General features: G+C 41.1%; 1 protein-coding gene across 1 annotated transcript; it reads left to right on the forward strand.

The window, feature by feature from the left end:
- Window positions 1-1,556: 1,556 nt before the first annotated feature.
- On the forward strand, window positions 1,557-9,607 carry LOC127538708 (keratin, type II cytoskeletal 2 oral-like). The gene is made up of 9 exons (XM_051962459.1): window positions 1,557-1,961; window positions 2,139-2,359; window positions 3,965-4,025; window positions 4,372-4,467; window positions 5,050-5,214; window positions 6,822-6,947; window positions 7,484-7,704; window positions 8,256-8,290; window positions 8,978-9,607. Exons 1-9 carry the CDS (start codon window positions 1,557-1,559, stop codon window positions 9,241-9,243), a joined length of 1,596 nt encoding a protein of 531 aa, XP_051818419.1. The 3' UTR covers window positions 9,244-9,607.
- The last annotated feature ends 541 nt before the right edge of the window (window positions 9,608-10,148 follow it).

Raw genomic sequence — 10,148 nt, forward strand, 5'->3', positions numbered from 1 at the left:
CTGTATAACTTAGCTTTTAAAACGTATGCAATTTATTACCTATAAATTCATATGATGCACTCTAAGAGCTCACATATTAAGAGTTTTGGAATCATTGTCCATATTGGATTTAGAGTTTGCATTCAGAATCAAAACACTCTTCTAAGATATATGGTATTTTGATAAAAAGTACTTTTTTCTTTCTTTCTTTTTAAATCTAAATTTAGCAAATACTTCATAAAATGAATATTTTAATATACATTGTGCATCAGGAGATAGTTATATATGAAACTGTTAATACCTATTATGTATTCCTTCCTTCCTTCCTTCCTTCCTTCCTTCCTTCCTTCCTTCCTTCCTTCCTTCCTTCCTTCCTTCCTTCCTTCCTTCCTTCCTTATTTCCCTGAACTGTGGTAAGTACTGATGACTTTTAGATAAACAGAATCCAATGGTGAATCCACTGAAATGACTTCCTGAGGAGGGTCTGGAGCACTATAATCTGCATGCCATAGTTATTCTCTCTCTCATTTGAAAAAATAAAATAGGATTATTTGATATACTTTTGAACATGTTATTTAGTTTTCTTTGTAGGATGGCATGGAAGCTGTGTAGTTGAGTGGAATAAAAGCCAAACTTGGAGACAGAAGATATAGATTTGCATCTCAGGTCTGATGTTTACCAATTGTATGACCCTAGCTGAGTGGTTTCTCCTTTGTTACACAGTATTGGCTTTCGCACCAGAGGACCTAGGTTCAAATCTTCACTCTACTCCTTACCAGTTGTGTGCCATTGCTCAAGTTTCTTAATTCCCTTTGGATGCTGCAAGCATGGTTAACACAGAGCTTGTATCATTTATCTCACAGTGTTGCATATAGAGAAATGCTTTGTCAAGCATTGAGGTGCTATAGCATTGTGAGCATTATGTTTCCTGGGGGAAGTAGACTTAAAGAGAGTTCCACTTTTTTCATCCTCCTAGTTCCCAGAGTACCTCAAGTTCTCTTGTGAACCTGCTGTGTCAGGTCAAGGACTGAGTGATGGGAATAGATCAACCAGGCTCTTGAGGAAGGGAGTAAGGCACAAGTCACCTAATTGAATCTGCCTCCTAAGGAGTTGGTGCCTTGAGGCTCTAGGGTTGGGCCTGATCCTGGCAAGGAATAAGTTTACCCATCAAAGAAGAATCTACAAATTCCAAGTTTGGTGGAGACAAACCAAATCTAATTGGGGGGAAAAGGTACTCAGCTGGGGAGTTGATGATTAGAGCAGTGGTGCGCTTAGTATCTAAGCCATTGACCTATTTTGTCGGGAGAACAAAGCCCAGGAAGACTCCAGATTAATTCACTGACTCTCCTTGGCCCTATAAAAAGTCTTTCCAGTCTAGTGTCTTAGTAGTTCTTGTTCTTTCTTTGCCTTCTCAACGCTGTTGTTCTCCTTTCCATTCTAAGAAAATGCTGAGTCTTCAGTCCACCCGGTCATCCCAGACCAGTAAAGGCTTCAGTGGATGCTCTGCTATGATCTCTGGTCAGAGCCACAACAGCTCTAGGAGATCCAAATCAGCCTCCCGATCAGGAGGGATGAGCATGGCCACTACCTGTGCCATGATAGGTGGGGGCTTTGGCAGCAGAAGCATGTACAACCTGGGAGGAAGCAAGAAGATCTCCTGTAGTGTGGCTGGGCCCAGCTTCTGTGGTGGCCAGAGTGGTGGCTTTGGTGGAAAAGGAATGGGCAGTGGTTTTGGAGGAGGATCCTACAATTTTGGAGGTAAAACTGGTAACTTTGGAGGAGGATTCAGCGGTATCAGAGGTGGAACCAGTGGTCTTGGTTGTTCTGGGAGTTTTCCCCTTGGCATTCAACAAGTAACCATCAACCAAAGTCTCCTGCAGCCCCTTGATGTGAAGCTTGATCCCCAGATTGGGGTGGTAAAGACCCAAGAAAAGGAGCAGATTAAAACCCTCAACAACAAATTTGCCACTTTCATCGACAAGGTAAGTATTTGCACCTGTTTATTGGTTTGGAGGTAAAGGATGATGGAGCCCACTGAGACTTCTCTTAGACTTGGGCTTAAGACTGTATTGAAAATCAACACTGTAGATTTGGTGATCTCTGGAGGAAGCTACTTGAGTTGGGATTATCCAACCTCCTTTTTTCTTACTGGGTTATAGGTTCGGTTCTTGGAGCAACAGAACAAGGTTCTAGAGACCAAGTGGTGCCTCCTTCAGCAGCAGACAGAGAGCTCCAGCTCTAGCTCCAATAACTTGCAGCCATTTTTTGAGTCTTACATCAACTGCCTCCAGTCCCACTTGGATGGGCTGCTCAGGGAGAGGAACAACTTAGAAGGAGAACTGAATACAGTACAGAACCTGGTGGAGGAATACAAGAAAAAGTGAGTGATGGAGGCAGCCAAAGGAAGTCACCTGCTTCTGTAATTCATGGATTGCTCATGGATCTCATCAAATGGTGGATGAGATCCTAAAATGAGGGACATGTTCTACCCTTATTTCCAAAATGCCCACAGGATGCAGGCTAAGGAGCAAAGGAGGTTTTAATTTCAAAGCTTCACCCCGTGGTGAAATAGCATGTTTTTAAGAAATAGCCTGGATTACAACTTGTTGGGGGTGTTGCTGAAGGCTCTGGGAGTAGTTGTTCTCAGTGACTTCTGAGTATCCTTCCAACTCCAGAATGCCATAGTTTCAAATTTCTTTCAGACATTGTACATTGATGTCCTTGGGAGTGAACAAGGTACAGTAAGTGGGTAGAAGGTCAAACTTTGTGTCAAGAAGATCTGGGCTTAAACTGTACCTTTGACACATATGAGTGTGTGTGTAGAGGGTGATGACCATTTGTAAGTCATTAACTGCTTAGTGGCTCTAGATAATTCTCTAAGAGTAAGTTAGAGATAAGTTAGCAGATCTTTGTTTGAAATCACAGGTCTCTGGTCTATCCTTCCCCCGACCCTCAAAGGGAAAAATTTCAAACAAAACTCCAAACAATCCTCTATCCACGAAAATAAGAAAGCTACATCAGGAAGAAACAGGATTAGAGAAACATGACAGAAATCCGGCAGTCACAGAATTCTCAGTCTGATAGAGGAGAAAAGCTCATCTCAGATAGAGGCAGGCACACAGATAAGAGAATGTTGACCTTGGAGCACCTGAGCAAAGTTCTAAAAAAGATTAAGCTGGATAAGTCCAATAGAGTAAGCTTGGGCAAGTTGATTTGGTATCAGGAGTTTAATTGGATTGTGTTTGCAGTGGAGAATAGTGGGAAGGGAAGATGTTGAGTCAGATACAATAGGAATTAGTAGGAGAGGAGCAAAATTGACCCTTAGTTTCTAATTCTATTTGGCTCAGGAGATTATTAAAATAAAATTTCACTCCCAGAGCTCATGAGCACATGGAGGAGGCAGTTGGGAACACTTAAGAGAGAGAGAAAGAGAGCCAGCCTGGACACGGACACAGGCTCATGTGGAAAAGGAAATCATGGCATGAGTGAATGGGCATGTTTGGAGAGAAGATTTGAGGCATTAGAAGCACTGCATGTGTGTAAAATGAATTTTTAAGGGCCCAATGATTCAAAGAATCTGCTTCTAAGCTATTTTTCCCTGAATCACCCCAATAACAATTCTATATAATTTTTTGATGTATCAGGAGGTTGAAAGATACATGAAAACCGAGCCCCAGGACATTGCTAGGATGTAAATTTTTAAAGCTAGTATAGATACAACTCATACAAAACTTCACTGACGTATGACTCTTCTTCCTATTTTCTCTTGTCTTGTTATATCTCTTGTACTCTCTCTTCTTTTGACCTATTTTGTACTGATCTCTCCTGACCTGACCTTTCTTCTGATCTTTCTCCTTTTTCTTTGTATTCTCCTCTCTTCTTTTCTTTCTTCTCCCCTTTTGTCCTCTCCTTCTCTTTTATCTCTCTTCCTTTATCCTTTGCTATCCACTCTTCATTTCTCCACTCCTTTTCCTCTCTCCTACAGGTATGAAGATGAGATTAATAAGCGAACCACAGCTGAAAATGATTTTGTGATACTGAAAAAGGTAAACTGATAAATGAAGTTGAGCAAGTCTAGATTTGTTGTGGGGATGAGTAGCAGGTGGTGGTGGTGGTGAAGAACTGAGAGAAGGTGGGAATGTGACTAGTTTTTATTTCTGGATTGGCCCCATCTGGACATAATCCAAAACTTTTACTCAAGAAGCAGACCAAATTCCCATGATGCCATGGAAGCTTCTGGAGTCAATTGGTTGCTCTGTTCTGATACATGGTATAATCTATTTGTTTATTTATGGTGTATATATAGTAGGGTTACTACTAGCATGGACTTTGTATGAGATCCAGTTAAATAACCTGTATGACATCCTCTTAAGGTGACATAATTTCCCCCAGGATGTGGATTCTGCCTACATGACAAAAGTGGACCTGGAGGCAAAAGCAGAGAGTCTGTCAGATGAGATCAACTTCCTGAAGGCTCTCTATGAAGCTGTGAGACTCTGTGCCCTTTCTGCCCACTCTGGCATTGGATGGCTGGGTGGGAAAGTAGTTGAGGAATACTTTACCCCATAAATTAGATGATGAACCAACGCCATTCTCAACTAGAATCAGGGCTTGCAAGCTCCTTATAAAGATCCCTGGATGAAAAGAATTGTTAAAGCTCCTCCCATTTTCCCCAACTCCCCTTTTATAATACGGTGTAGTGGAGTAAGATTGTAGATGATTCCTTTCCTCCTCCCATTGTTGTGGAGAAAGTAATTTTTAAGCTCAAAGGAGCATTAGAAAGATAAAAATACCCCCGTGGCCCATTCTTTGTCTTGCTTCTTAAAGTCAATGTTACCCCTTTCCATTTTTTATTTCCTGAACTGCTCTCTGGGTCCCTTGATTGAGGCAAGAGTGCTTTCCTTTGTAAATCCTAAGAGGCTACAGATCACACCCCGAGTTCTTAGCTTGATTGTCAGCATCCCTGTTGGCTGCTTGTTTTCTTTAAGATCACATCTTCTTGCCAGGGAGTGGTTTAGAGCATCCTGAAAAGATAGGGATGATAAGCAACTGTTTCCTTTGGATGCACAGGAGTATACCCAAGTGCTCTCAGAAACAAGTGACACCTCTGTGATTGTCTCCATGGACAACAATCGAACCCTGGATCCAGACAGCATCATTGCAGAGGCCAAAGCTGTATTTGAGGAGATGGCCCAAAAAAGCAAGGCTGATGCTGAGGCCTTATACCAGTCCAAGGTGAGCATGAGCAAAGCCCCCAAATTTACTCAAGCCCCATCAATTCCTCTCTTTTCTAGAGCCTCTTTCCTTTTCAGTAATCATTTATGTGGTTCCTCCTCTTGCCCCTCTTTTACAAGAACACAAGTAATTCAATTCAATTCTATAATTCATTGTAGCATGCAATCTCAAAGTTGAAAGAGACTCCAGAATTCTACCTTTAGAAGGGTTACCTCTCCCTAAGAAAGAATTCCTCCCCCTCCCCACAACAAAATCCCTAATAAAACACTATCTAGCCTCTGTTGGAAGATATGTTGTAAAGGGAAATCCATTCTCTTCCAAAGCCACAAATTTTTCTATAATACAGCTCTGTTTGTAGGAGTTTTCTCCTTATATGGAACTTTAGATTTACCTCTATAACATATTGTGACCTTGAAGGACATCGAGTCCAAGTCTTTCACTTTATTACAGATAAGGAAATAGGTTCAGAGAAATTAAGGTTATACAGGCATTCAAGGAATGGAAATGGGATTTGAGTTCAGGCCCTCAGGCCAAATCCCATTCCACTTCAATGATACCAAAGTGCCTGGGGCTCTTAGGTCTATGGCTCTTCTACACCACAGCCTTGCAAATCCTTGAGAGTAACTAGCATGCCCTCTCTAGATCTTGTTTCTAGGATAACCTTCCTTTTCCACTCCCATCTCCTGTCCCGTTCTTTCCATAGCTTTGAGTCTGGCATGATTTTTCCCTCACTATCCTTTTTACTCTCTGCTGGGTGACCTACTTGTCAATGTCCTTCCTAAAATGGGGCACCCAGGACTGGACATAGTACTTCCCATGTGGCCAAGTACAGCATCTCCCTTGTTTTGGATCTGCTATGTCTTTTGTATACAAAGTGAAAATCAACAGAACCCTCTTCAAGGAGCTTATGATTTCATAACAACAGCTTGTAGGGAACAGAATAGTTCTCAATCTCCTATCCCTAATTCCCCACCACTGGTGAATTTCAGTGGGGAATTAGCAAGTAAGCTTTGCAGAGAAAAAAGGGTAGTGTCTCCCATTAGGCCTCTCAAGACCATGGTTTCAGATCTTAAGGGGGCAAGTATGTACCTGTGTTTGCGACCTTCCTGCTTTAAATTTCCAGAGTGGACATTCCTGGACTTAATTGAATCAGTCCCTTCCCTGCTTTTCTTTCCTTTTAAAAAATTTTTATTTTCTTCAGTTATAGGCAAAAATATCATTTTTGGTCATATATGTACATTCATATTTTTAAATATTTCCTTATGAATCATGATGGGAGAGAAAAATCAGAACAAAAGCCATGAGAGAAAAAAAAGAAGAAGAAAAAGAAAAAAGTGAATATAGCATGTGTTTATTTACATTCAGTTTCCATAATTTTGGCTATGGATAGGGATAGCATTTTACACAGAAAGTTTATTGGATTGCCTTAGATCACTGAACTGCTGAGAATCAAGTCTGTCATAGTTGATCTTTGTACAATCTTGCTGTTGCTGTGGACAGTATTTTCCTGGTTCTGCTTGTTTTGCTCATCTGCTCCTTTTTCCTCATCTCCCTTTTCCCTGACAACTTGAAACTAACTTTTTTTTCTCTTCCCTCCCCCTCTTCAGATTGGAGAGCTGGAGATCACAGCTGGCAAGCATGGGGATGACCTGAGGAATACCAAGAGTGAAATTGCTGAGCTCAACAGGATGATCCAAAGGCTGCAGGCTCAGATAGAAAGTGTTAAGAAGCAGGTGGGGGCAGCTCCTTTTAAGTCTGAGATTCAGGTGCTTAAGCAGAATTTCCTCTCTAACAACTATGGAGTCACAGACTGGGTTTAACAAGCTGGACACAGTTGCTGGACCCCTGGGAAGAACTTTCAGAGAGGGAGAGAGAGGAGTCTTCTGCTTGGGAGAATTCTATGTGACAGCCAATGAGCGATAGGGTATGATGTAGGGTTAAAGAGAAGCATGAGTCCCTTGTCACTATTGTTCCTTTTCTTCTGCCTTCACCTATGGTTTTACCTAAATAGGACAGAGTTTCTATGGTTTGAGACCTTGAATATCTTTTTTCTCCTTGAAAAGATGTACAAGAATAGCTGTTCACATAGTCCCTGAAATATACACTCTAATCAACTGTCAGGTTGAATGGACTATCTTAGAGGGCTACAAAGGCTGGTCCCGAGATGGGGAGGGAGATTGTCCTGCTACATAGAGGATAGCTTCTTCCAAGGGCAAGGGAACTTGGGGGCTGCTGCAAAGACCTTATAGTCCTTTCTTCCTCTCCAAAGAATGCCAACTTGCAGACGGCCATTGCAGATGCTGAGCAGCGTGGGGAGCTTGCCCTCAAGGATGCCCAGGCTAAGCTGGCTGAGCTCAGGGAAGCCTTGCAGCAAGCCAAGGAGGATCTGGCCCACCTGCTCCAGGAGTACCAGGAGCTGATGAACATCAAACTGGGTCTGGACATTGAAATTGCCACCTACAGGAAGCTCCTAGAAAGTGAGGAATGCAGGTGAGAAATATTGAGCAAAGGATGTTGGGTCAAAACTCATCTCTAGAAATCAATAGGTCAAATTTCTATTATCTTCTACATGGATTGTGATTACAATTGTAACAGTTTAGGTTTATATAGTATTTTACAAAGTGTTTCCTCCTAGAAATCCTAAGAAGTAGGCAGTATGAGTTTTATAACCCCCCATTGTACAGAAGGAAAAACTGAGTTTCAGAGAAGTTGCCGAAGTGAATGAAGTAGTAAATATAGAAACTGGGATTTGGGCCCAGGTCTTCTAGTTCCATTTCTCTTTACATAAGAATATATTATTACATAATTATTATATTTTAATGTAATATTATGTATTATGTAATTATGTAATAATTATTACATATAATATAATAATTTATTACATATAATAATATGTTTTATGAAATATTAGAATGTGTTATTATTATGGCATATACTTTTCCTCTTTCTGTTAAATTTTAGCAGCCAAGTCTAGCTGATATTTAATTTTTTCTTATTTAAGTCTTCTGTTCTTCTGATATTTGCTTTGTTTTTCTAAATAGAATGTCTGGAGAGTGCCAAAACACCGTATGTATTTGTAAGTATCTTTCCCTTCCTTTTATTTGATTGAAATAATATTCTCTTCACACAACTTTATCATATTCACTTAGTTCATCCATATATCCTTCCCTCAATTTAAAATGATTTTTTTTAGCCAGCTAAGTCCCATTCTTGGAGGGAAGGATATAGGGCTTTGGGGTGTCCAAAAGGAATCACAACTTTCTACTTGACTTCTCAAGTCATGCAGGGTAAGGTGTTATTTGGGGCCAAGCCTGGATCTTCCTGAATCTAAGATAAGATTATACTTTTAAGATTCGCTTGGAATTTTCCATCCTTGTTGTGGAGAGATTTCAAAGTGCTTTTCTCACTTCCCATTTTTAGGAAGTTTTTGATGATTAGTCCCTTGTAATTGTAGTTCCTCTTACTGCTCTTTCTCTCCTCTTCCCCCTCCTTCCCCTATCCGGATTTCTAGATACATGTCTAGGTGATTTCATTTCTGTTTTTATCCTGAAGGTGTGTGTGTGTGTGTGTGTGTGTGTGTGTGTGTGTGTGTATGTGTGTGTGTGTATGTGTATGTGTGTGTGTGTCCCTAGATCCTTTCTCAGACCTCAAAGATCTGTTGCTTGCTTTCTATACCTCTCTCATTGCTACCAACCCATGACTATGGGGCTGCCTCCCGGGGCAACCGTCACCTGAGGGCATCATTAATCTGATCTCTCTGCAGCCGTGGTCAGCAACACTAGTACCAGTACTGCTTCTGGAGGCCATTCCAGTGGAGGCAACAGAAGCGGGCAGAGCACTGGAGGGAGCAGCATCTCAGGTTCTGGTTCCAGCAATCGTGGCAGCCAGTCTGTGATGGCTGGTCAGAACTCTCAGTCTGGAAGCAGAAGAGTCCCCACTGGCCAGAGTTCTGGAGGAAGTGGCATCTCATCTTCAGCCAGGATTGTCCAGACTACCACCAGCAGCCAACACTCCACGATCAAGTATTAAGGCTTAGCCACTGGCCTGGCTCCCTGATCCCCTCCCTGCCCTCTGGGTCAGGAGCAGAGTCTGAGAAATGAGTCTCCTTCAGGCTTGGAATCACCATGCTTCTCAGCATCTTGTCGTGCTAAAGCAGAAGGGGAAGATTTTGATTTGTATATTCACATCAGCAATGTTGCAGAAGAGATTTCTGTTTCATATTTTGATTGGACAATATGACCTTTTAGGTTCTTTTCAAATTTAAGGTTTCTCTGATGTGAGTTTGGGTTCTTCTATTACGATTATGTCTCCACTTTCAATTCCAGCACAGTCCTGTGTTTGCCCTTCTTCTTTTCTATCTTTCTATTCTTCAATAAACTGCTGCACAATACACTGCATCTTGGTTTTGTGTAAATTGTAGAAAATAGGGATCCTAAGTAGTTTTCTGACCAGAAGAAAGATACCTTAAAACTAGATCAATATGCATAGGGATTGGAAATAGGGAAGAGGTCCAATAACCTGTATTGGATTAAGTGGAAAGTCATGACCTTCCTGAATATGCTGTGACCAATATCCTTCCTTCTCAATGTGACATGATAAATCAGGATAGTGTACTTGTAATGTCATATTTATCATAACCCTAAATTAGTTTAAAAGATTTTCCAGGGTTTCCCAAATGGATAATTGTGATAATTGGTAGCTTTCTCACAAACTTGGAAGACTAATCCTAGGTCTTCTATATGGAAGATATATATCTATATATCTATATCCTAGACTCATAGACACATCTTTCATTACCATCACACTCCCTCTTAACCTTCCCCACCTATATATACTTCAACCTATCCCTGCTTATACATAGCACTGAAGATCTCAAATTTTTAGGTATAAAAAGTAGCTCACAACTTATATCTTAAGGAGTTTCCTAGGGCAGT

The sequence above is a fragment of the Antechinus flavipes genome, chromosome 5 (genome assembly GCF_016432865.1).
Source record: "Antechinus flavipes isolate AdamAnt ecotype Samford, QLD, Australia chromosome 5, AdamAnt_v2, whole genome shotgun sequence".
NCBI lineage: Eukaryota > Metazoa > Chordata > Mammalia > Dasyuromorphia > Dasyuridae > Antechinus > Antechinus flavipes.

Coding starts and splice junctions, on each gene's coding strand:
- LOC127538708 (XM_051962459.1), top strand. CDS start 1,557: ATGGCCACTACCTGTGCCATGATAGGTGGGGGCTTTGGCAGCAGAAGC. Junction 4,026..4,371: donor ATTTTGTGATACTGAAAAAG/GTAAACTGATAA, acceptor AATTTCCCCCAG/GATGTGGATTCTGCCTACAT. Junction 8,291..8,977: donor CCAAAACACCGTATGTATTT/GTAAGTATCTTT, acceptor ATCTCTCTGCAG/CCGTGGTCAGCAACACTAGT.